Source organism: Nelumbo nucifera, chromosome 6 (assembly GCF_055504915.1).
Source record: "Nelumbo nucifera cultivar China Antique chromosome 6, China Antique-T2T, whole genome shotgun sequence".
Classification (NCBI taxonomy): Eukaryota; Viridiplantae; Streptophyta; class Magnoliopsida; order Proteales; family Nelumbonaceae; genus Nelumbo; species Nelumbo nucifera.
Genome location: NC_142654.1, coordinates 53,856,787 through 53,884,481, shown reverse-complemented (window position 1 = coordinate 53,884,481; position 27,695 = coordinate 53,856,787). Strand labels below are relative to the sequence as shown.

The window sequence follows — 27,695 nt, the reverse complement described above, 5'->3', positions numbered from 1 at the left end:
TATAAATTTATTTATTTTTGTTATTTCATAGAAAACTTTCAATAATTATTGGAGATTAAACTACTATTATTGAATTTTTTAAATTTAATTTATTGTACTTATTGTATTTGTTGTATTTTTCTTATAACTTATTGATTAATTAATATTTATTAGTGATTAAACTATTATTTGAGATTTTATACTATTTATTGACTAAGTTCATATATTTTTAGTAGTTACTATATTTTTGTAATTATTGTATTTTTTTCATTATCAATATATTTTCAATAATTGCGTGTTTATGCTATAAATTTTTAATAATTATTGGAGATTAAACTATTGTTATCTATTAGAGATAAAACTATTAATTTAGCTAAAATTATGAGTGTTCATGAGTTGGTTCGGACCGGTCGTAGGTTATTTGGCTAACCAAATTGACCTGGTCAGGTTGGGGAGTTAGTCAACTAAAGCCGAGTGACCTTTTGTGAAAATTGACCCACTTAAGTTGTATCAGTTTGGGTCAGTTTTCACAAAAGGTCAATCGGTTCAAAAGATTTTAAACTTAAAAATTTAATTTAATTTTAAAAATCACAGTGCAATTGTAGGTACATGGTGGTCACTTATACCATCAAAACAGAGGAGGTGTTAAACTAATACTATGTGAATGCCTGTAATGAGTCCATAACGCATCGCACATTTGTGATGAGTTCATAACTCATCACACATTTGTGATGAACTCATAGCTGAAACAGGTTGTGATGAACTTTAGATCTACACGAACTTACAATGAGTTTAAATCCATCGTAGAACCGCAAATGAGCTCCGGACTTGCGATGAGTTTAAAGTCATCACAGAATCGCAATGGGCATAGACTCACCACAGATCATAAACAAATAACAAAAACATATGCGTCGTTAAATAACATGCGTGACGAGACACCCCGTGAGCCTAATGAGCGTGCACAAGCTAAATGGTGTCATCACGCATGCCACGTCTTTTCAAAAGGGCCACGAAAGGAAGTAGCACATAAGACACATGGCGAAACCCTAGTAGTGTTACCTAACAACTGGCACCAAATCCAAGATTCCCTTTCCTAATGGAAATCAAACACTTTTGGCTCCTTCCTTTCGGGACCCCAGGATCCCTCCCTATAAATATGGGTCCATTTCATAAAGAGATAATCATTCTATCACCTCATTTGCCTTAGCCTTTAGCCCACCTTTTGCACTTCAGCTTTCCTTTGTCCTTAAAGGAGACTCCCGTATGTAGCCTAACCACCTTATTCACAACAATTATTAAAAAATAAAGTTAAAAATTAGATTTACGAAATGAAACATTTTAGATTAAGAAATATGGGAAATTTCTCACTTTTTCATATTAAAAATTACATTTAAAATATGAAATATTAATATATATATATATATATATATCCATAGTTAGGTCGTTCGGTTTTGGTCAGTTTACAAATGGTCAAAGTGAAACTAATCCAACTTGGTTGAATTGGGAGTTTTTTGAACCAAAGTCGACATAACATACTAGAAAACCAACCAACTCGGGTCGAGTTTATCAGGTTGGCCGATTTTATAAGTTTAATGAATAAACCTAATTGAAATTAATTATTGGTATTTATTTATTATAAAAAATTATTAAAAGTAGTATATAAAATATGAATAATCATTAATTATTGAAAAAGTTGAAAATATAAAGCAATTATATACTCTTATGTGTTTCTATTAGAGTCATTTATTAGAACACCCCTATAGTTTTACATATTTACTTAAACCTACCTTATAGTTTTCATTTTACTAAAATGTCCCATTTATTTTACAATTTGTTTACTTAATCAACATTTCATTAAATGAGTGTTTGTTTTGCCATTAGGCCCAGATTTTTTATTCCAAAAATACCCTTAACACTTTTTTATACAAAAAATAAAATTGGCTAAATATAGTCAATAGAGTGGTTGCTTGTGTCTTATTAAGGGCAAAAAGTATTTTTATTTCTATTTTTCTTTTGATTAAATTTATTTCAATAAACATTATGGTCAACAATGTCATTTTCCACTATCATCTAATGGAAGATTGATTAAATCCGTTGCAAATTATAAATGGTGTTTTAGTAAAATGCTAACTATTGGGTATATTTTTAGTAAATTCATGAAACTATAAGTGTATTTTAGTAAATGACACTTTCTATTATTTATCTTTTGCTTAATACACGAATCCCCGCTAGCTATATACAAAACCCGGCCCCGCTCCACTCCCAATTTGAAAAAAAAAATATTTTCCCCGTCCCCGCTTCGTCCCTGTTTAGGGTTGGGAAAAACCTGCCCAGTCATATTTTGACTGGGCAGTCATATTTTGAAAAATAATAGTTTGGGATTTGTGGGGAGGCATAGAAATGATCAACATCAAACACAGTCCAATCAGCGGTTGCTCATTCTTCTAGGTATGCCTTACAATGTTTTAAATTTTAATCGCCAGCAAAGTCGTTGGACGGCGTTTGGGAGGGAAACAAGGGTGGAAAGATGAGTTTAATGGGATGGATTTTGGGCAGCCGCTTCAGATCCGATTCCAAACCCACTATTTAAACTTACTTCGGTACACCGGTCCAGCTCTTTTTCAACGAGCCAGTCCATTTTGTTTTATTAACACACTCCTCTTTAATTCATTTTAAATAACACACCAGTTCAGTTTGTTTTTAGAACCGGTCCAGTCCAACCAGATTAATAAATTAGTAATGCATTAATTAATAAACTAGCGAGGGGCGCCCGTGCTGAGTACGGGCGAGTAATACCGAGTAACTGGGAGAATAAAAAAAACAATAGAAGTTATAGTTGTGGAATCCGAATTCGAATCATTAATATAATAAACCAATTAATCTATGAAAAATATATATTATATAACAAATAGAAGAAATACAAATTTTATAAATCTTACAAAGTTATTAAACATATAATTCCCAAAAGAAATACAAATTTTATATGTATCATATTGGAACCATAATTGCTTACAAATTACAAGTGTCTAACTAAAAAATTCAAATAAAAAAACAATCAAAACAAAAATATCACACTTTGTGGTATATCATATGCACTACAATATTATGTACTACGTATATAGCTAGCGATCCTTGTGCAAGCTCTGAACTCAAAAATTTTCCTTGTGGAAATCAAACTGGATCGTCGTCTTCCTAGAGAAGTTCTGCGCTAATTGTCGTAACTCGCCGGTCAATCCATCCTTAGTTGGTTCTAAGAAAGCTCAGTGATCATGAATGGAATAGTTGTGTGTTTAGAGTTCAGACAACGGAAGGGAGCTAGTTAGTTGCTTACCGACACGTTGACCAGTGTGGTTAACAGTGACGTGCTTGAAAACGTTCCGCCAGTTTGGCCTAGAGAAATGGGTCTTCACCCGTGTCCCGGACACAATATCTACTCCGCTCTTGGTGTGGTGGAGCGATCGGAGCATGGCAATGAGCGCTGATCGAGCATCACCTTCCTCATAGACACTGGTGCAGTAGTTGTGAAGCTCGATGACCCCATCTCGGTCATACTCTGTAACCTCATTCAGTATTCCACTTAACCACTCAAATGAGCCCTGTTCACGGGTGACCCAGTAGAAGTAGGCTCGTTTCGTGGCAAAAGGTTTCTTCCTTTGGCCTTGGATCCCGCTTCTACGGCACCACCTTCCTCAACGTCGTTCTGTTGCTTGATGTTGTTCAAAACGTCTTTAACTATACTGATCAGTGGTGTGGCTCCAATCCCCAGCCCAACAAGGAGCAGGACATCATATTCTTTGTAGTCCTATGCCGGGGCTCCATATGGGCCATCGATCAACAGTCTTGGCAACCTGCTTGGTTAACAGACATCATGTGAGTTTCAGAGTTAAAACTGAAAATTAAAGCATAGAGAACACTCATGGAGTATTGAAGAAAACTTTACCACAGGGGGTTGGAGCCTGTTTTAATATCAGCTCGCAGAAACCCACTCTGGTCTTCGGTTGGGGGTTGACACACCTGCACGTGCTTAGACATGAAAGATTATTAATTGCTTGCTAAAACACACACACACACACAGGAGTTAATCTGCAATCGATTGATCACGCATCATGTACTTGAGCAAATACAGCTTTGAGCTGCGATGTCCAGTCACCTAATGTGCGAATATGAATGCTCAGATAATCGTCTCCGGGGGCTGATGTAATAGAGAAAGGATGCCTGAAGAAAGAACATAGAAGAAACAAAGCAAGATCATCAGTAACAACTTCAACCAGCTGCAGAATTTTTATATGGTAGGAGCCAAACAGAATTTTGCTCAATTATGTGTGTACCATTGCAAAGAAGAAACAGCGGAACAGTTGAACATATATTGCAAACTTCTGTACTTAAATCCTTGGGGTTTAGACATATGGAGTGCCAGCACATTTCCTCGATAGACGGCAACCTGGGGAATTGAGAATGAACAGAAGTATGCACAAGGAATTAATGAATCTCCACTGTAATTTCTTGCAATTGATGATATAATCTTGGGTTTTATGAGATTTGATCTTACCTTCAAAATCTTCACTTTCTTATAGCCAGACCTAAAGGCACGAATCAAGCGCTCGCATCAAATAGGTGGTGTGAGTGCCAGAAGGCATTGAAACCAGTAAGCTTCTTGAGGGGTTTCAGAAGCCCGAGCCTATTACTTCTGAACCAAGAGGCTGGGCTAATATGTACGCAATGATCATGAGCACTAGCATCGTGACCCCAAAAGCACCAAAATTATTATAGCATCCAACTGTTTCCAGCCTCCATATTATCTCCATGACGAAACTTCTATGGATCAAGAGATGTAGTCAACATCATCTTGGTCCACTTGTGGTCAAAGTAATGTCCCACCGCCCATCAAATCGTCAATCCATTCAGCAATGAAATGATGTTCTTTGAGCACGCCCATACGTAATAAACCATCCAACCTGTTTTCGGTTTCCCAAACCACTGCAACTGGTTGCTGAATACAGTAATGGGTGGTGCAAACTGTAACCTACGTGGCAATCTATAATCTTCAATCAATTCTTTTCTCTCTAATTTTGGTTAAAAAAAAGAACTACTTACTCAATTCTAGTCTGAACAATCAGAAAACAAAGAACCCAAAAGCATAGAAAGAAACAAACTTGAAAATTTTCGAAAACTAAAGGCTACTTGTATTGATATTCATCAGTTGCAGACGCAAAAATCTCTGTAGCTTAATCACATTTATATCGCACTCTTCTTCTCCTTCTTCAAACCCAAAAAGAAAGAATGAAAAAATAGTTTACAGAGATTCCAGCAATGCAAATGTCCTCCTTACACACACATCATCATCACTATAAGATTTACCAAAATCTCAGCTTCTGTACACATCATGATCCCTTCCATCTCTACTTTGTCTCTTCCATTCGCAGTTGACAGAGAAAAGCCAAAAATTAAAACTACCTAACTGCCCCCAGTTTCCTCATTTAATTGCCAAGTTCACCAACGAACAGATTGATGAAGAAAATGCCGGTACCGGATGAACTTCCATGTGAAGAGGCCGACGCAGATGGAAACCCAGAGCGCCAGCACCCAAACTCGCTTCCAGTTGTCCTCTAGGAAGTAGGCCACCTTTCGGTAGTATCGCTTGATGGGGTTGGGCTCTTTGGTCGGAACCAGCTTCTGGCTCAGTAATTGGCTGAGGTTGCGATTCTGGGTCATCCTCAGATTCATCGACCGGCTGGGCGCTTGCAGTAAAAATTTTACTTCAGAAATTTACACTAATTCTATGCTACCTCATTCTTTGGGATAAATAACTCAATTTATTCATACTTGTTAAAGAATGGATATAGGAGAGAGCCCTTTAAAGTTTAAAATGCCAACAAAGTTGGAGATGGCTCAATACTAAGACCATGCAACATGTCAAATGTGCAAACAATTTTTTACAATTAAAAAAAAAACCTAAAAAGCATAGATGGTTATTAATTATCGGCCAATTCAGGATGACAAAACTTGTTTATCTAATATGGTTTCAGGGTTCAACTCTGTGATACTTTTGGCAACATTAATTGGATACAATTTTTATGGAAAATTGAGAAGTGAGAACTATGAGCCTTGATCACTACGAACAACTATTTCAAGCAAAAAGAATCTAATGTATCTAGCTGTAGTCTTTGTTCTTCTATAGTGTGTTCTGTTAGGGTTTTTGCTCTTTATAGTTCTTTTCGTGTTATTTAGGGTTTCACTTTTAGAAATCATCTTTTACCATCTTCGGTTTGTGAAGCAATGGCCAATTCATTTCAGTACTCGTCGGCCAAAAACAGTCTCCATACGACGATCTTGGTGCTCCCTCGTCTATGGATCTCATTCCAGAGTTGGTTGGCTCGTCCTTATCTAAGGAGTTTGGTTGGAGATTAACGAAATGGAAGAAATGCAGGTGGAGACAGACAAGAAAATAGTGGTTTTCGTTGAAAAATCCAGTGTCATCGTCGGGGGTTGGTCGGATGTGTCCGTGACCGATTTTGACGGGAAATTAGGGCTGAACTCCTTGGCCTCTTCTGCCATTGTAAAAACAATGGGCTGAACTAGTTGAATTGGGTCGGATTGAACCAATATCCAGTCCATGGTCCAGAGCATTCATCAAATTGGATTGGACCTATCTGTAAGCTGTAATGGGCTCGTATTGGACCTGATCAATTTGGACCAAATCTGGCCCAATTGACACTCCAAACTGTACTGTGATGCCATTGAAAGACCATTTTCGCGATGGATTATCTGCAACTATGTTCTTATTTGGTCCTATGGTATGAGGTGAGAAACTAAAGCTTTTCTGAAGAACGGTTGCCTATTCTATCAGAGGAAGCAATGCAATGGAGATGCTCAGGAGGAATAATCAGTGAGAAATTAAAACGTAAGTGAATGAATTGGACCAAATCCACAGTACCTTCTCCATATAGGTTTAATAACTTGAGTGAGAAATGCAGTGGAGGTTCAATAACTTCATGAGCTCATGACAGAGTGCAAACCTTAATTATAGAGTACAAAGAATCTTGGGAAAAAGGAACCAGTGCAAATAAAGTGGAAATATTTAGAGAATAACTAAGAAAACCCATTGAAGAAAAATTATTTTTCTTTTTTGATATTCTGAACATGTGTATTGATCTGAACATTGAGAAATTCCACCATTTCCATGATTCTACCTCCTAACCAACCAACCAACCAGGCTTGAACAACTAGATTGACGTGAATCAGGATCAAACATGCAAGATTTGTTGGGGAGATGATTTGATCTTCGTTACTTATGGTCTCTTTGAAACACTCAGACGTGAGCTTGTTACCAAAATTTCTTCTCTCTTTTTCGTAATATATCCTCTCTTCTGTGCTCTCTCAAGTAAGGTGCATGCATGTTTAGCTTCCTGCGTTCACGTCACTAGGCTTTCCCTCTTAGCTACTGCATGTTGTTAACTCGACTGGCTTCATTGCTTTAAATTATTATTATCTTTCCCTTCAGGTCTTCCGTTACTCTTTTCAGTTTTGATCTCTCGACTGGCCTCATTGCTTTAAATTGTTTTTATTTTTCCATTCAGGTCTCCTGTTTATTCATATCAGTTGGGCGGGTAGTAAATCTACTAGCCTTCCTGCCTCTAACTATTATTATATTTCTTTTGCTAAAAAAGGTTTCTCTTGTCTCACAGTGAAACAAAGACTCCTACATATTCACCGCATTCTTGTCATGCTGAAGCCACAGTAACCATCCTCGTGAGTGCCCGTGTCTCTTTCTGTACTTGGTAGCGGATCCCCCGTTGAGAGATTCTGCAAAGGTGGTCATAGATAAGGTACAGCCTGAAGAGGAACAAACTCTGAGCCTTCAGATGGCAAGGCTTTTGGCGGGGATCGTTCGGCACTGATGAACAGGAACACCGGAAAGCATGCACAGAGAAGGAATGAAGGATGATGCAAGGGGAAAATCGTCGGGCAAGAACGAGTCAACTCGCAATGATGGAAAACGGTGTAATGAAAAGCCAGAAAAAATGAAATGACACATGGCTCCCATGCAGGGGAAACCTCACACATCTGGAGAGCATGGAAGGAGGGGTAAGAAGAAGCTGGCAGAAATGATGGGCTCCAAATCACAAGGTCCACAAGATAACCTGACCCTCACGCCAAATAAATTGCCCTTATCTCACCACAAAGAATGAGAGGATATGAACCAGTTATATCACAAAATCGGGCGGGTTTGGGTATGTGGATCTGGAGTTGGGATTGAAGAAGAGAGGTAGACCCAGAAAGAATATCATGGATCGAAAAACTCATTCATTACTGCAAGTTATTGACAATCATTAGAAATTATCAAGCCAAGTGGAATTAAACATCGTTTTTCAATCTCTGAGCAGGAGCTTGTCCTATTAAATGAAAACCTGGTTTCTTCTTTACTGAGCCACAATCATCATCACAAATTCACAACCAAATGCTGGTACAAGACTCTACTCTGACAGGAGGAATCTCTCAACACCTGGGGGCAGCTGCTATGGAGGTGGATAGAGGCCGGGTACCACTCTAACTATCGCCTACATCTCTTCCAAACATAGACTCCTATAACTTTGAGGTACCCCTTATTCTTACCAAAACTTTCTTAAGTTTTCAAAAGGCCCCTATTTATGCTTTCTTTCCTTCTACAAGACCTATATTCTTTAGTTTGCTCCAAAACTCATACCCCATGAAAATTGTGAGTTGGAATGCTAGGGGCTGTAATAACCCTCATACTGTTACCTATTTAAAAAACAAAAAAACAAGTGCGGAGACTAAACCCAGACATCATATTCCTGGCTAAAACAAAACTTGATGAAGAAGTCAAAAAAACTAGGAAAGATGTTGGGTTACCCCACCTCTTGTTATAACCCTTCACAAGGGCTCTCTGGAGGTCTTTTGTGCAGTTGGAAAGCTGGTCTCTCTATCAGCGTACAAGAAATAACTGACAGATGGATCACTGTACAGATTCAAACAACTCAAAATGGCCAACATTGGTACCTTTGCTTAGCCTATGGTCACCCAGAGAAAAGAGAAAGGCCAAAATATTGGAATGAATTAAATAAGAAAATGACAAACATCCATGAGTGGGTTTTACTTGGGGATTTAAATGAGATCATGAGTCAAGTGGAAATGGTGGGATGTAAATTTACATGGTCCAATAAAAAATGTGGACTTAAAAATGTCAGAGAGAAATTAGACTGGGGTTTAGCTACTATTCATTGGCTAACAGCTCATCCTTGAGCAAAAATCACATCTTTGAAAACTGTCCTCTCGGATCATGCTTTGTTAATATTTGGAACAAACCCCCAGATGATAACAGGTCCAAAGCAATTCCATTTTCTGCCAATATGGGCCGAGGAGGAAGAATGCCAAGAAATAACTGAAAAACAATGGAACGCAACTCCAAAAGGTATTGAAATACCAAGAAAATTAAGAAGATGCAAAAATTCTTTAAAGGAATGGAATAATAGCAGATATGGGAGAGTTGAGGCCAAGCTCACAGAAATAGAGGCACAATTAACTGAGTTGGAAGGGGTGAATAATTCGGAAGGTCAATACAGGAAAGAGTTCCTAATGAGGGAATATGGAAAATGGTTGAAAAGGGAAAATCTTTATGGAGAGTAAAGTCTAGAGAGTTATGGCTCAAGGAAGGGAACAGGAATACAAAATACTTTCACCAAATTACAAATTGGAACAGAAGAAGAAATGCCTTGGAATTTATAAAAAAAAATCTGAGGAAGATTTAATGTCTTTAGAAGAAGTAGCAGAGGCATTTAAAAATCAAGCTGAGGAGGTGGGGAATAGTGAACATAGTCAACTCCCTGAGTTTCATGATTTGAATTTTGAGAAAATCTCAGATGAGGAAGCAAATAAACTGCTGATTCCTCCTACAGATGAGGAAATTGAATAGGTGGTAAAATCTTTGAAACCCCACTCAGTTCCTGGACCGGATGGTTTTACCCCATTCTTTTATCAGAAATTTTGGAGCATTGTCAAAGCAAATGTGTGTAACTAGATTAGGGAGTTTTTTCACTATGCTAGCTTCTCTCCAGAAATAAATGCTGCAAATTTGGTTTACATACCAAAAATCAAACTGCCAGAGAAAATAAATCAATTCAGATCAACTGCAATGTGTTGTACAGGATCCTAGCCAAATGTTTGGTGAAAAGAATGCAAAATTTTGCACAAGATGAGAAAGCAAAAAAGGGCCCGGGGTGGATCCTAATGAAAATTGATATGTCAAATGCATATGATAGAATGAAAAGAGATTTTATAATCTAGGTTCTTCATAATATGGGATTCCCAAAAAAGTGGTGTGAAATGATAAAATGGTGTATTGACACCCCTAAGTTCTCTATCAAAGTTAAGGGTACCCAAAAAGAATTCTTCTCTCTACAGAATGGATTAAGGCAAGGTGATCCCTTATCCCCCTACCTATTCATCATAGGTATGCAAGTACTATCCTGTATGCTTGTAAGGGAGTAAGTAAAAAAGAATATAAGGGGAATTGACATATCTGCAGATCTGGCCCAAAAATATCTCACCTTCTATTTGCAGATGATTGTCTGCTGATCTGTAGAGCTGAAGTGAATCAGGTAAAACAAATGCAAAAAATTTTACATGAATTTGAGATGTACTCGGGTCAAAAAATAAATACCTCAAAATCTGGGATTCATTTTAGCCCGGGGGTTCACAGGAGAATATCAAAATTGTTAAGGCAGATCCTCCATATAAAAAAGCTCAAACCCGTAGAGAGGTATTTAGGGGTTCAGCTCTCTCTAAGAGCTGCTAAGAGAAATGCCTATTCTGAGCTCCTAGAGAAGGTAAATTCGAGGCTTAGCTTATGGAAAGCAAAATTGTTATCACAAGCAGGCAGAACTACTTTGATCAAATCGACCTTACAGGCAGTTCCTATCTATCAAATGGGTTCAGCCATATTGCCTCAACATGTCTTAGGAAAGTTAGAACAAGCCCAAAGAAACTTCTGGTGGGATGGTTCAACTGAGGGCAAACCAGGGCACACAATAGCTTGGGATACTCTTTGCCAGCCAAAAAATTCGGGTGGTTTGGGTTTCAGAAAGATGAAGGAGTTCAATTTGGCTTTATTCTCCAAACAGATATGGCGATTACTCTTGGAGGAAAAGGGCTTATGGAGAGAAGCTATTAAAAGGAAGTATGTTCATAATAGTTCCATTTATTCACTGAGAAAAAGAAAAGATGATTCATTATGGTGGAAACAGGTTTTCTCAGTTTGGGAGCGAATGAAAAAGAATACAACATGGCAAATAAATAACGGGTCCAGGGTATTCATTTCAGATCCTTGGGTGCCTTCAATTCCAAATGGAATCCCAGAAATAAAATCATCTAATCAATTGTCTTGCAGGAGATTATCGGTTAAAGATCTCATCTCTGATGATGGGTCATGGAATCATCAAATGGTCGAATCTTGTTTTCATGAGATGGAATGGCAGCATATCTATCAAGTCAATATTTCAGATCAGCATTTGAGAGACAAATTGGTTTTGCTCCTTGCTGAGGCTACAATAAAATGCTTTTACTCTAATATTTTCTGGAGCATGTAGTTTATCACTCTCTGCATCACCAAAATTGGGTCCACATCAAAACTAAGTCTGACATTCATCCACCATCAGAATATCACAGGATATACCTATAGCGAGGAAAGGATGCAGCAATGAGTACTACAACCATGGATTCAGAGGGAGTTGCAGGCTGTCCTTGGTGACTCAGATCCCTCAATTATTGTCCATCTGGCTACATCTCTTTGGTTGGCAGGTCTTGAAGATAAGCTTAACTCTCCTCAGGAACGCCTTGGTGTTAATGAGTTTGTCAAACAAGAGAAATGCACTCTTCTCTGAAAAGGGGATTAAGGGATTGCAGGAGTGGATACAAAAGAATCTATTTCTCCTTGGGATATAGTTGTTGAAATTCCTGAAGGAACTTTTTTTTTTTTTTTGAGAAAAGGTAAATATTCTTTTGAAAGTGGGAAAGCTGGGTTTTTGGTTTATAGAGTTCTACTGTATTCTCATGTTAGCCAGATAATAATATCCTGCAAGTTCAACAAAGTTCCAAACAATAACAAGACAAACCCACTGATCCTGCAAAACCTCACCTTACAAACTCTAGTTTGTTGTAGAGTTTCAGGCAATCCAGATAATTAGGGAAACTCAATTACTTTAACCAGCAACAGCGAGAGCAGGGCTCCTGTTAGGTTGAATTTTAAGAGGCAGCAACAACACAAGGCCAGAAGCAAGAGAAGAGATGCTTACTCCTTACGATCCAAATCGAGTAACTCAGCAACTGACTCTGACCATCAACAAGCTTACGGTTGTCTACTTCAGCCCAAGGGGACACCTATGTAATAATACCTGGAAACAAAAACAAAGAGAAAATGCATCAGCAAAATGTATACATAAATAAATTAACTTGCAATATATCTTTTTATTGACTAGTTCACATGTATCCAGGCTGACAATTAGCAAATGTATAGAAAGCCAATCGGCAGAAATAAAGAGAAGGTCAGTTGTTTATTGACAAGTTCATATATCACATGTCTCCAAGCTGACTGTGTACGGGATATACAGAAAGGCCATCATCAGAAAATTAATAGTAGGTGAATCAAAGTCCAGACCAACAAATTACTACCAGCTATGATCACATCTGGAGAAAATGGGGTCACTGTAACTTTGGAGGAGAAGCTCTGAGGCGTGTCTGAAGACACTGTTTTTAGAACGTTATTTGCCCCCACTCAGTTTTACTGAGTTTGTTGTTGGGTTACAGGCAAATTCGTTCACAGGATACAATAGAGCCTTGGGCGAGAATCTGCAACCAGCAAAGTTGAAGAGTTTCCAAAGAAACTTTCTATGAGACTGTAGCAGACCGGACTGAGAGAGAGAAAGAGAGAGTGAATTTCGAAATTGTGTGTTAAGGAGTCTGATTCATGCTCCTTAAATAATTTGCGAATAGGTATGAAGAAAAAGTAGGTGCTGGTTTAGAGAAGGCACATCGAACAGTCACAATTTCAAACATTGTGATTGTTTAAAAAGTAGTTAACAGTTAGTGACTGTTAACTTTGAATTGTGCCTCTTGATCACACTCGATCGAATCGTAACCGTTGATCTCATCAACGGTGATCAACGGTCAGCAATGCACCAAAACCAAAGCCACCCATCGCGAGCCACGCGGGTGCGAGCAAAATGCGCCTCTAAAGCGCCCCATTGCGCCGCACACACGCGTGCGCGCGCGTTGCGCGGTATCGAATCCCCATACTCTCCTCTACTAATTCTAAGGAGTGTAAATTAGCTCCTATTGAAATACTGAAAACAAAACTTATCATTTTTCAATGTGGGACAAGTTCAAAACTGGGTTTTTTTGTAAGAGAAAAAACTGATTTTCCAATCAAGTGTGCAGGTGCAATTTCTCATGTAATTGACCAATCAAACCCATTGGATTTAATCTCTTACGAGATTAAAATCCAACAATCCCCCACATTGATTGATCAATTACATAGTTCTCTCTCAATCCAAACTACTATGACACAATTATGCATACAAAAGGTGTTTATCAACTTAAACCTCTTGTTAGTATAGTTATCTCAGAGCCTTGTCAAAGTTATTGGTGGTAAAACCTTAAACCAATTACTCTCAAAACAGACTGGAGACACCTATACACACAAAAATGTCCAGTCTCTGCAAGAGTTTCAAGTTTTGCTCAGCACTGTTATGGCCATGTGCTTCTTTCCTGGTTTCATGAACAATCCCGAGAGTAAATCCAAACCCTCATGAGAAGCGGCACCACTTCTATGTTCACATAGGTGAAGTTCCACTATGTGCTCCGTTATTTGACACATTTCAGAACTTCATTAAGAGTTTATCTCAACCTCTCATCATAACAGACAACACTGTTTATGTTGTGATGGGAAATTTCTCAATGTGAGTGCTAACAGTCACATTGCTATAACTTGTTGTTACCCATTAAACCCAATATTGATGGTTTCAGTTCAGGTTGGGTTACCATTACAGATGACTAAGTAAAGGGTTTTAATCTCATCTCTTTGGTTGTCATTCTTACCAATTCTCTGGCCAAGCCCTTGGTAAGAGGATCGGCCAAGTTTTTATGTGACTTCACATAGGTTATAGTGATGACTCCATCTTGAATCAGTTGCCTAAAAAATTTATGTCTCAGACTTGTATGTATGGACTTACCATTGTAGGTACCACTGTAGGCCCTTGACAGAGTTGCCTCACTATCACAGTAAATGGAAATTTGAGGCATAGGACTAGGCCAAAGTTTTATATCCAATAATAAATTTCTAATCCATTCAGCATATTTTCCAGCAGTCGTTAAGGCTATGAATTCGGATTCCATGGTTGAGTGAGATATATAAGTTTGTCTCTTAGATGCCCATGAGATTGCACCCCCACCAAGGACAAAAATCCATCCAGATGTGGACTTGTTATCTCCATTACCGGTAATCCAACTTGCATCAGTGTACCCTTCTAATACAACTGGATAATCACAGTAAAACAAGCCTAGTTCCAAAGTTCTCTTGAGATACCCAAGAACTCTCACAATTGCCTTCCAGTGCTCTGCGTCGGGATTACTTGTAAACCGACTGAGTTTACTTACTGCAAATGCAATATCAGGTCTGGTATAAAACATAGCATACATCAAGCTTCCTACTGCACTAGCATAATCAAGTTGTGTAATTGCTCTACCAGTATTTTCTACTAGCTTTATACTAGAATCATATGGCGTGCAATATTCTTTAAACCCTAAACGCTTAAATTTTTCAAGTACTTTCTCAATATAATGTGATTGGCTTAATGCATAGCCCCTACTATGTTTTTTAACTTTTATTCCCAAGATGGTATCTACTTCTCCTAAATCTTTCATCTTAAAAACAGAGGATAAGTAGTTTTTAGTTTCATTTATGCCAACCATATTTGTACCCACAATAAGCATGTCATCAATATAAAGACACACAATTACTCCATAATTTTCAGTGAATTTTGAGTAGATGCATCTATCAGCACTATTATGTTTAAAACCAAAAGTTAGGATGCAAGAATCAAATTTCCCATGCCACTGTTTAGGTGCTTGTTTTAATCCATATAGTGATTTAGCCAGTTTACAAACTTTCTTCTCGTTTCCAAGAAAAACAAATCCTTCTGGTTGTTCCATATAAACCTCTTCATTTAAATCACCATTTAAGAAAACAGTTTTAACATCCATTTGGTGAACAGATAAGTGATAAATGGATGCTAATGCTATGAGTGTTCTAATAGAAGTTGTTCTAGCCACTGGTGCATAAGTGTCAAAATAATCAATCCCTTCCTTTTGACTAAATCCTTTAGCAACCAATCTAGCCTTAAAAGTTTGTACAGTTCCATTAGTGTTGTATTTTCTTCTAAACACCCATTTACATTTTATTGGTTTTGATCCTGGAGGCAGATCTACTAGTACTCATGTGTTATTTGACATTATTGAATCCATTTCATCATTTATAGCTTCCTTCCAAAAGACAGCATCTCTAGAGGTCATGGCATCACTATAGGTTTTTGGATCATTTTCAATGTTTAGGACAATAGGTATTTTATTTAAAATCTTCTCTCTATCAACCTCAACCAAAAATACAATTGACTAAATAGAGATAAAATCTAAACCTAAATGTTTCTCTATTCTTTGTCTTTGACTTATTCTAAGTCCTATTGTAAGTGTTACAGTTGTGTCATTTCTTCTTTCAGTCTCATTATTATCAACAGGTATTGAGATCTGAGTTTCTCTGTCATTTTCTATGGATTCATTTTCTGTAGATTCATAACACAATTTATTTTCAAAGAATTCAACATCTCTAGTTTCAATTATTATGTTGGACTCTAAGTCTAGAAGCCTATAGGCCTTGTTATGTTCTACATATCCAACAAACATACTTTTCTTAGCTCTGAGTCCTAATTTGGTTCTTTTAGGATCTGGAACTTTATAATATGCTAAGTACCCCCATACTTTTAGATATGCTAAATTAGGCTTTCTTCCTGTCCATAATTCATATGGGCATTTGTTATTTACTCTAGAAACAATTCTGTTATGTAAATGACAGGCTGTTAGGAGTGCTTCCCTCCACAGGTTTAAGGGTGCATTAGCTTTTAACAACATGCAGTTTATCATTTCTGTAAGTGTTATATTTTTCTTTTCAGCTAGGCCATTATATTGAGGGGTATAGGGAGCAGAACACTGATTTATTATCCCAAATTCTTCACAGAAAGAATTAAACTCATTTTTAAAGTAATCTTCACATAAAGAATTAAACTCACATAAAGAATTATCCCAAATTATATAGTTTAAACATGTCAAAGGCTTCATCCTTAGTTCTCATAAGGTAGACATAGGTGTACCTAGAAAAGTCATCTATAAATGTTATGAAGTATCTCTTACCTCCTCTAGTTAATACACCATTGAGTTCACAGATGTCAGAATGGATTAGTTCTAGAAGTTGAGAATTTCTCTCAACACTAGGGAAAGGTTTCTTAGCCATTTTAGATTTTACACATATTTCACATTTTTCAGTTGATTCATTATTGTAAACAATTATACCAAGTTTGCTCATGTTCTTTATGGATTTAAAATTCAAGTGTGCTAATCTATCATGCCATAAAGAGAAAGAATCAACAACACAAGCAGAATTTTTTCCTTCATTAATACTTAATTTGAACATACCATTATAACCATATCCCTTTCCAACAAACATCCCATTCTTGGATAAGATTAGTTTGTCGGATTCAAAGATAACTTTGAATCCCCTCTTAGAAACAAGATTTACTGAGACCAAGTTCTTTCTAATGTCAGGAACATGGAGAACATTCAGGAGAGTCAATGTCTTTCCGGAGGTGAAATTCAATTCTACGCTGCATCTTCCAGCAACTTTGGCACATGTTTGGTTTCCCATCTATACCTCCTAGCCATCAGTCACTTCTTCATGTCTTGAACAAGGACTTGTCCTTGCAAACATGGACTGTGGTGCCTGAATCAAACCACCATCCAGAAGATGATTCTGCCATGTTGACTTCAGTAATCATGGCCACGAGATTGTCTTCTACCATGTTTGCAGACTTGGTTTCGCCTTTCCGATGTCAGCAGACTCGGGCATAATGCCCCTTCTTTCCACAAACATAGCAGGATCCTTTCTTATTGTTGCTCTTCTTGAAGCTCCCATCCTTCTTCTTTACATGTAATGCAGGGTCAGTCCTCTTCGATCCATTTTCCACAAAATTGACCTTATATTTCAGCATACCGGTCAGGGTCTTATCCCTATTGTCTCTAATTCGAGACTCCTCTTCAATACGAAGGTGTTGCTGAATTTGCTCTAAGGTAAGTTCTTCAGCCTTGTGCAGAAGCTTCTTCCTGTAATCCTTCCAAGAGGGTGGAAGTTTGGCAATGATTGCTCCCACTTGGAAAGATTCAGGAAGGATGATGTTAAGGGATCAAATTTTGTTGACTATCACCTGTAGTTCATGAACTTGCTCCAGTATGGGTTTATGGTCGTTCATGATGAAGTCAAAGTATTCTGCAATAAGATACTTATTCGTACTTGCTTCTTGCACCTTGTATTTGAATTCTAGGGCCTTCTAGATTTCTTTTGGAGATGTAAGTTCCTTGTAGAAGTTGTAGAGCCGGTCTGATAAAGCATTCAGTATGTGTCATCGCACTGAAGTGAGTCATCTTCTCGTTTTGTTCTTTTCTTCTTTAGTTTCTCTAAGTCTTTGTCAGTGGGTTCAGGAAGTGATTGCAGATTCGGGTCCAACAGATAGTATAGCTTCAGTGCGGTCAGAAAGAAGATCATCTTGTCTTGCCATCGGCTAAAATTTGCTCCATCGAATTGGTCTTGTAGAACAAGATCTTGGTTCATCATCTTGATCGAAGTCATGCTTGCTTCCACCTCCATTGCAAAATAACGTTCTAAAATTGTTGGAGAAGATGGGGTCACTGTAACTTTGGAGAAGAAGCTCTGAGGCGCGTCTGAAGACACCGTCTTTAGAACGTTATTTGCCCCCACTCAATTTTACTGAGTTTGCTGTTGGGTTACAGGAAAATTCGTTCCCAGGATACAATAGAGCCTTGGGCGAGAATCTGCAACCAGCAAAGTTGAAGAGTTTCCAAAGAAACCTTCTGTGAGACTGTAGCAGACCGGACTGAGAGAGAGAAAGAGAGAGTGAATTTCAAAATTGTGTGTTTTGGAGTCTGATTCATGTTCCTTAAATAATTTGCGAATAGGTATGAAGAAAAAGTAGGTGCTGGTTTAGAGAAGGCACCTTGAACAGTCACAATCTCAAACATTGTGACTGTTTAAAAAGTAGTTAACAGTTAGTGACTGTTAACTTTGAATTGTGCCTCTTGATCATACCCGATCGAATCATTGATTTCATCAATGGTGATCAGCGGTCAGCAATGCACCAAAACCAAAGCTGCCCATCGCGAGCCACGCGGGTGCGAGCAAAGTGTGCCTCTAAAGCGCCTCATTGCGCCGCACACACGCGTGCGTGCGTGTTGCGCGGTATCGAATCCCCATACTCTCCTCTACTAATTCTAAGGAGTGTAAATCAACTCCTATTGAAATACTAAAAACAAAACTTATAATTTTCCAATGTGGGACAAGTTCAAAACTGGGTTTTTTTTGTAAGAGAAAAAACTGATTTTCCAATCAAGTGTACAGGTGCAATTTCTCATGTAATTGACCAATCAAACCCATTAAATCCAACAGGAAGGAAGAAACTCAGACCATCCCCGTGTTAGGATTGCTCCTGCAGTCCTTGCAACCATCTCCATGCCGTAACCCCATTAGCAACCATCTGCTCCTGAGGTTCTTCAAGAACAAGGTGGATTATGGTCGAATCCACGGCGGTCCGGGCGGCGATGTTTGCCCCAAGATGAAGTCATTCTGGGCGAAGATCCCAGTGGTCTGAGCGGTAATGTTTGCCGTTAGTAGAAAAAACTTAAAAAAAAAACTAAGATGGAAAATTATTAAGGAAGAAGAAACATGAGGTTACCTGCGATAGTGTAGGTCAGAAACTTCCAGAAGAGAAAGAGGGAGGGAAGAGAGAGAAAATGGAAAGGGGAAAGAGAGAGCATCAGAAGGAAGAAACTAAAAGAACTAATTGCCTTACTCCCATCGTAACCATTAAACATTCCCAAATGCCAATAGTGTAGGCTGGATCCGTCGGTATAGAAAGAGGGAGGGAGGAGAGAGAAAATGGAAAGCGGAAAGAGAGAGCGCTAGAAGGAAAAATCTGAGAGACTGAAAGAGGGGAAAAGAAGGAAGGGTTGTGTTGTGTCTTTCGTAACGTATAAGAAAAGATAGAGCGTTAAAGAAGGAAACAGAGAGAGAGTGCAAGACATTACACTATAGGTTGTGCCTGATAGACTGCCATAACGTAGAGAGGAGAAAGGAGGAAGACAGAGAAAGAGTGTGAGACATTACATATATGTAGGCTTAGTGGCACAGGGCGTTGCCTACCAGATCTACATGCAACCGCCAAAAGAGAAAGGGGAAAGAGAGAGTGTCAGAAGGAACTTTTGTTAAGTTGGTTGATGGCAACTCATCACTAGGTATATGGGGTTCCTGCTCCTCCTCCTCTTACTGTAGTAGGGGAGGGATTTTGTGTTCCTTACCCTGTAGATTTGGTAGTGAACAAGAAGATCATTGGATTGTCTGATGCCTACTTTGAGGTGATGGATGCCATGTCAATGGAAACAACCTCCTGCTCCAAGTCGACGGTAGCCTTTGGATCCTCCAAAAGAAAAGGCTCATGCATGATTCTACACGCATTTGGAAACCTCTTAGCTGCTTGCCAGATCTACATGTGTCGAGCATTTGGGGGCAACCATACACCCCCAAATGCTTTAAGTATATAGTAGATAATAGATAATGTCAATGGAAACAACCTCCTACTCCAAGTCGACGATAGCCTTTGGAGCCTCTAGAAGAAAAGGCTCATGCGTGATTCTACACGCATTTGAAAACCTCTTAGCTGCTTGCCAGATCTACACGTATCGAGCATTTGGGGGGCGACTGTACACCCCCCAAATGCTTTAAGTATATAATAGATAATGTCAATGGAAACAACCTCCTGCTCCAAGTTGACGGTAGCCTTTGGAGCCTCCAGAAGAAAAGGCTCATGCGTGATTCTACATGCATTTGGAAACCTCTTAGCTGCCTGCTAGATCTACACGTGTCGAGCATTTGGGGGGCGACTGTACACCCCCTAAATGGTTTAAGTATATTGTAGATATAAGATAAGTATAATGATAGTAATTTTCAATAATTGTAATGTATAATTAATACAATAATTAGCAAGGCATTAATTAATATAGTATAATTAAAGCATTACTATTATTAATAATTTATTATTTATAATAATTAATCATGAATAGTTATTTAAATTTATAACAAAAATAATAGTAATATCTGAAAATAACTACAAATAATTAATTTATTAATAAATTACTATTAATATTTATTAATAAATTATTATCAATATTTTCTAAAAATTTTAGTAATTGATTGTTGGTAATTATTACATTTCTAAAAATTATAATTACAATTTTAGATAATTATTGATCAATTTTATTTGAAAATAAAATATATTATAGTTTAATTTTGTGAAATTATGGAAAATTTATTGATTATTCAATCAATATATGATTCTTGAAAATTAATAATTGATTATGCATATGGATGGCATTTACTATATCCTTTTGATCCTTTTTACCAGCAAGTTAGAAATTGGGTTTTCCCATGCATCACACAGGTCCCCGCTAATATTTCTATATATAATAAAATTGGACAGTCCATGTCAGCAAGTCTCTCATTTGAGAGAAGTTATTAATCTATTTTCTCCATTTTTTGTATTTTCCCATTTTCTTTTGTTTTAAAAATATAAAAAGGTAATCATTACCTATTTTGATTAGACTAATAAAGTTGCACACTATTAGAGAGGTACCTTTGGATTTTCTAAGGCCTCTTATTTTAGGGATAAGTGGATTGCAATCCATCTCAAAAATCTGAAATTGCAACCCCTTCCTAGTCTACTAGTAGCCCCCCTATAAACTGCATCATACGCGTGAATTTGGCATCAATCCATGGGTAGGATTCAGTCCACCCGTAGAAATCTTAGCTCCACCCTAGAGGTGGACTGAACTATAAAAAGCCCCCTTATTTAATGCATGTTATTATTATATTTAAAAAAGACATTTAAGAGAGAAAGAGAAAGAGAAATACAATATAATAAAGCAAAATATTAATAAGTCAAATAATATAAATAGGTTGAGGTGAAACAATCAAACGTAAAACAACAAAAATGAAAAATATCATTCACTAAACTTCACTTAAAACTAATATATATTAACAAAACTTGTTAAAAATTGAAAACACTGTAAAAGTCAAACTTAGTAATAGGAAATTTAAATAAAATTCAACTAATAAAATTAAAAACATTTCAATTCCACTTAAAATCAAACTTAATAAACACTGATAAAAATAAAAATTTTAAATACAGAAAAATATTAATTGATAGTTTTAATAATATTATAATTTAAATATGGGTTTGATATATTGCAAATAGAACTTGCATTCTTTTTTATTTTATTAGATAACTTTGTATTAATATATTTTTAATTAATTAATTAATAATTTTTATGAGTTGAGACATTTATTGTGCATAGTGCCCAAACTACACAAGAGACTTATATAAAGTAGAAGATCCACTAAAATGATATAAAGTTAAACGGGTCTATGTTGACCTATTTCTGAAAACGGTTAGCCGTAAGGTGTGATACATGACATACAATGATAATAATAATAATAATAATAATAATAATAATAATAATAATAATAATAATAATAGTAATAGTCATATTAATAAAAATAAATTATATATATTGAAATAACTAATAATATTTACATAAGTTAATACAAATATTAAAATTTAGCAAGCTTTTTTATCTAGCAACTATTAAAAGTTAAGAAATTAATAAAATTAGAATTAATTTGTACTTAAGGATGACTATTTATAAAAATTAGTATAATTAATATTAATAGGACAATTAAAATTAATAATAAAAAGTAATAAAATAACCATTTATTAAAAATATAAACTAATAATTATATTTGTATTTATAAAAATAAGCATAGATATTTATCTATTTTCTTCTTTTTTGTATTCTTCTTATTTCCTTTTGTTTTAAAAAATATAAAATAATAATAATTGTCACTAACAAAGCTATATATCATTAATATTTAAAGTAACATGCTATTACCAATATAATATATTATATTATTAAAGAGAGAGAGAGAGATTATATTACAAAAGAGAGACAATTAAGAGATATTTTAAATACCCCCTTAAGGACTAAAGAACTCATGATACAGAACCCCCAAAACCCTAATATTAATAAAGTAATAAAATATTATTAAATTAATAATAAGATAATAATAAAATAATAGTACTATAATAAAAGGTTACTAAAATAATAATAGCAAAAAAAATATTAATTATTAAATTTAACAATAATAATATATAAATAAAATATTAATACAATGTATTTTTGGATAGAAAAAATAATTTTAGTTGTAATAATATTACTACTAAGTAATAAATAAATAATAAAATAAAAATATTAATATTAATAATTAAATTGTTAATTGATTCGAATTTCAACTCCAAATGAACCAAACAACAGCAACCGCACTCCAATAATTATGCATACATATATATTATGTATAACTATATAACGTTTATAATTGATAACTTTAATATTTTATATTTATATACATTTATTATACATATATACTTTTAAAATAATTGGTTTTTCAAAACTTTTTTTTGTCATTTTAAACACAATAAGATAGTTGTAGATTAAATGCGAATATGATCCAAAACCCAACATAGGGGCCGTTTGGCAAGTCTTTTTGGGAAGATATTTTGGTAGCTCTAACAGTCAAAAGACGCATTGAGCTTTTGCATTAAGATTTGAGTAGCCTGAAGCCCGTTTGGTTAAGGCACGTCTTTCTGTGCAAATACAAATAGAAAAAAATGCAAAAGCTCCATTTAGAGCTTCCCAAAAATCACCCATTTTGGGCTTCTCGCATTCTTCGACACATTGACTTTTGGCGGCTAGATTTCATAATTAAATGTACATGAAGATGCAATTTGGTTTTGATTTGAATCCAAACCATTTACAATCTTATTGTCTACATCATGTGGGGTTGGTATAGATCTGAGCTAGACTTAGCTCAAAAGAAATTAGTTGCTTGAGCCCGAAAATTTGTTGGTTTAGTCGGGATTTTAGGCTAAGTTATAAATGATCATCCCTAAGTAGGAGTCTTAAGACATTTATAATTAAGTCATTATTAGTTTTAATATTTTAATTAAATTTTATAGTTTTTATATGGAATGCAAGTGGTTTATTTTATTATTTTAATAATTTTTCTTTTTATTATTATTTTATTAACAACTAATTTTTATTAATTTCTTAATTTTTAATAGTTGTTAGTTAAAAATTTGCTAAAATCTAATTTTATTTATTAAGATCAAAATACAGTTCTATGACAATTAACCAATTAATAAGATTAGAATGCAAATAGGATGGCAATGTTCCCCATCCTATCGGGTGGGTACTCAGCTTCCTTGACCCGATGGGGATGATGATGGATATTGCCTTGGTAAGGGTGGGGATTGATAATAATATCCAATCGAGAATGAAGACAGAGATGGGGACGATGATTTGTTTCATAGTCATAAACCTTGAACTTGGGACTTAGATTAATTTAATTATGACTAAAAAAGTTAATCTAATAGATTAATTTAATTATAACATTTAATGATTAATAAAATAAAACACTAACAAATAATATAAAAAATAATTAGCAGTAATTTATTATTTTTGTTAAAAATTATTAATATAGTTAATCTAAATTGTTAAATTATTTTTATAACAAATTAAAATTATTAATATAATTATCAATATCCATTGTTTCACTTTTCCTTAATAAATCCCATATAAGCATGGACTGTCTTTGGATCCGAGTGAAGTTTGCCTTTATCCTTACCGAAGTGCATTCGTATTTTTCAACCCTACTAACTACTATAACCCAAACTTAAACCTAACCCAATTTAACTCTTTTTGGTTGGTTCGGGCTGATTCAGCCTAGCTTTCAGGATGGAATCATGGAATCGAAACTCAAACTCCAACCTGCATTTTGATGACAACCTACATGAAATGATGGCGGTTGATTGGTTATAAGCATGCCTTTGATTGGTTATAAGTTTTTTAGGTCTCATGTCTTTTCGGCATCATAGTCGAACCCACAGATCACAGCATGGAATCGAATTATCGAAATAGATAAATGAATTAATTAAAACAATTAAAATATTGAAAAAGAAGAAAAACAAAAGATGAAAGCGAAAACCAGACGCATCTAGGGCTTGTTGTCTACCTTACTTTCATTGGAGTTCCATATCTTTATCCCTCCCTACATTCACTTCATCTCCTTAGGAAAGATCGGAACCAGTGAAGGAAGTAAGGTTATTATTCACTTTAAATTGTTAACAGTTTGAATCGGACTAGTAGATTAGGGTTTTGAATCTCGTCGATCGTATCGATCTTAAAATACCGTCTTTGATTACTGTAATTTGTTGACAAATCGAAGCGGGAAGAAGTGCGCGATTTTGTGTCTATTAATATGCGGGGATCGCAGAAATCAAAAAGGGTATCTTGGGCTCCTGATGTAAACCTTTGTCAGGTAAAATTGCGTTATCTTCATCAAAAATGTTTATTTCGCCAACAAGGAGAGACACTTTAATGTGTTTTAGTTTTTGGATTCATTCTACTTTGACTTTGTTCGATTCAGTTCTCATTGTTGCAAAAAGAATTTAATTTATATTCCTAGGCGTTCCGTGAAAAAAAATATTTTCTTTTTTACCAATAAAATGATAAAATATCCAAATACGAAATTCTGTGGATTTTAGTCTAAAGTCTAAGCAGTCCGTTCCTGGTGCTCTTTAATATCTACCTTTCCTTCAGCTATTTTTTTTCTTCTATTTCCCGTTCTAATCTTATCTCTCTGCGCTTCTCATATAGTTTTTGAATCTTTTCAGACAAAAATTTTAGATTTGATACTCCCCGTGGAAACCTAGCTCCTTTTAACAAAATCCTTTGTTATTCTCTTTTTGATCTTCATTTTTCTTTTACCGCTGTACTTACTCATGAGTCATGAGTCATCACCCTCTTCCCCCAAATTGGCAGCCAGTTTTCTTTGTTACATTGTCTAAGTGGGTTCTCCAAATTACTTCCTCAACGTTAAAGCTGGATTCTCACTCTTAGCATTCCAAATGAAGAACATAATAGTAGGGTTACTAGCCAAAATAAAGGGGGAAAAGAGAGAATGAAAAGGGAAAAAAAAGGATTTTTATACTCAGTCCTTCATATCCAACATTTTTTTGTGTTTCAATTATCTTGAGAAGAAAAACAGTCGAAGAGTAGAAGGATGCGATGGGGAATAGTTTCGGGGACCTGACATGCTAATCAAAGTTAATCATCTTAAGCCTTGACAACACCAATGGGGAGACTAGGCCAACAAATGTTGAGGTTTTGGACTGTAATAGCAGAGTTTTATGAAGATGTTTAATCATTACTTTTGTAAGTAAACAAGGAGTACATTTATCAAAAAAAAAAAAAAAAGAAAACAAGGAGTAAAGGGAGCTTTTGGCTGAAAATATTGAATATGCATATATGCTATAAATCTATGGCTAATAAGGAAATTTAGCCATTGCTTTTTCTAAGTTGACAAGAACAAAGACTGGAAGCCTAAGCTAAAATATTGAGGCTAATAAAGGTGTTTAATTATTGAATTTTGTAAGTAAACAAACTGTAAATTTGATTCTATTTTTAAAAGATAATTGGCCAGTTTAATGCTTGTCAAATATTTAGGAAATATCGTGGCACAATTTGAAGCAATCTAAAGTCATTCTTTCTGTTGTACAAACTTAAGTTGGATATTACAACATATTGAAAAAATCATTTACAGATCACCTTGATCAGTAAAATGTTGGAAAATCTAGTACTTGATCAGTTAAATGGTCTTAAATGTGCGTGTTCAATTTTTTAATAGTTATCCTGAAAGTATGATTATGAAATTGATGTGAAGAATGAGTGGATGAACCCTTTTATATCAGATGTCAGATCTCTCAATCCTTGAATATGAGAATTGATGGTTTATTTTACAATGGGTTGGGGGGGGGCGTCCTTTGGAGAAAGGAGACAGAACAGATCAGAGGGACACTGGACTCAGGAGTCTGGGTAGAAGTAAAAAATCATTGACCCTGTGTGGAGCCTTATCAGATATTTCTCCCAGGAATGTGACCAAGATGAGGAACCCACCAATCACTTCTCTATGGGATGCTGAAAACATGAATCAGGAATGCAGCATCAGTTAATTAACTCATTTGCCCTTGTATTCTCTTATTGGCCATGCCTTTTTGAAACATCCATATTCGAGGTTATTGCATGCAATGTCTTGGAGGATAGTATGGTTTTCTGAATGATACAATCCATGGAACCATTGAACCTATGCGAATTAATGTATTAAAAATCAAGGGCATGAGGCAAGGTGCCATGACTTTAAGATGCTTGAGGTGTAACCCTCTTTTGATTTCATTCTTCTCTCAAAGAATAATGAATTAAAATGAGAACAAGTACAAAGATGTATACAAAACAGATTATATTTGCATATCTGAATAAAAGTATAAACGAAACAATTACCATATAAGCAGATAAGGTGCTTTTTGGATAGGCTTTTGTATGGTACCTTTGTGATTCTGGAAGCAAAAATGGGTATAAAGTATACCAGTAAAAAAGGATATAAGGTGCATTTTGGTATTTAGATGATGCTGTTTTCAAAGGCTTAAACTTAAAGCTTCAAAGGCAAAAGTACTAAAAGTATAAAAGCATGAAGCCAGATTTCTTAGCTTTTGTGCTTTACTTCCCTTAAGGTGGGAAGGCGTGAATGTTCTTTATTGTTTTAATGGTGCACAATGCACATGGATGTTTCATGCATAAATTAGTACCCTGTGATATACTTAGAGAATTCTATGTAATCTTCTATTACTATTGGTGTCATCAGTCAATAAAATGCAACATACCATCTTCTGCTATTATTGGTAAGATGCAGGGAATGCAGATATTTCTTGCATTTGTTAATGCCACATGGCAAACATAGAGAGTGCGACATGGCATACCCAGAGAATGCCATTTTCAAGAAGATGCCACATGGCATACTCAAATAGTGCCACATGTCATCCTTCATTATATTTATATCATTTGTTAGTTAGATACCACATGACATCTTTTTTAGTTCTTTTAATGGGTAAGACATGGATATCTTATGCATTAGATCACACATGGCATATTTAGAGAATGACATGTGGCATCTTTTACTATTGTCAATGTCATTTGTTAGTAAGATGCTGTATGACAGCTCTTCTCATTGTTTTAATGGGTGATGCATGACTGAAAGTAACAAAACATCTACATTGAACTAATGCCTTTATCATACTAGTGTTTTGAAAAACATGCTATGACAATACAATTTGTCAAATCATTTATATAGTATAAATTACAAATTA

The 27,695-nt window shown here is 35.7% G+C and overlaps 1 protein-coding gene and 1 pseudogene across 4 annotated transcripts in view; one reads left to right on the top strand and one right to left on the bottom strand.

Annotated features, from left to right (window-relative positions):
- Window positions 1–2,934: 2,934 nt before the first annotated feature.
- Window positions 2,935–12,582, bottom strand: LOC104590117 (respiratory burst oxidase homolog protein B-like; annotated as a pseudogene). The gene is made up of 6 exons (XR_016077450.1): window positions 12,288–12,582; window positions 4,529–5,014; window positions 4,308–4,420; window positions 4,092–4,194; window positions 3,920–3,993; window positions 2,935–3,827 (listed from the first exon to the last, which is right to left on the bottom strand). The product of XR_016077450.1 is annotated as a respiratory burst oxidase homolog protein B-like (transcript).
- The window catches only part of LOC104590109 (zinc finger CCCH domain-containing protein 6-like), a 41,091-nt gene continuing 21,606 nt past the window's right edge, over window positions 8,211–27,695 (top strand). Inside the window, exons 1-2 of one of the 3 annotated variants that reach the window (XM_010248646.3) lie at window positions 24,452–24,591; window positions 24,722–24,814. In XM_010248646.3, the coding sequence (XP_010246948.1) occupies window positions 24,755–24,814 (60 nt within the window). In that variant the 5' untranslated portion in view covers window positions 24,452–24,591; window positions 24,722–24,754. Of the gene's footprint in view, window positions 8,576–24,451; window positions 24,815–27,695 lie in introns of those variants that run through there. The other 2 variants (XM_088889934.1, XM_010248645.3) reach the window with 2 other exon arrangements.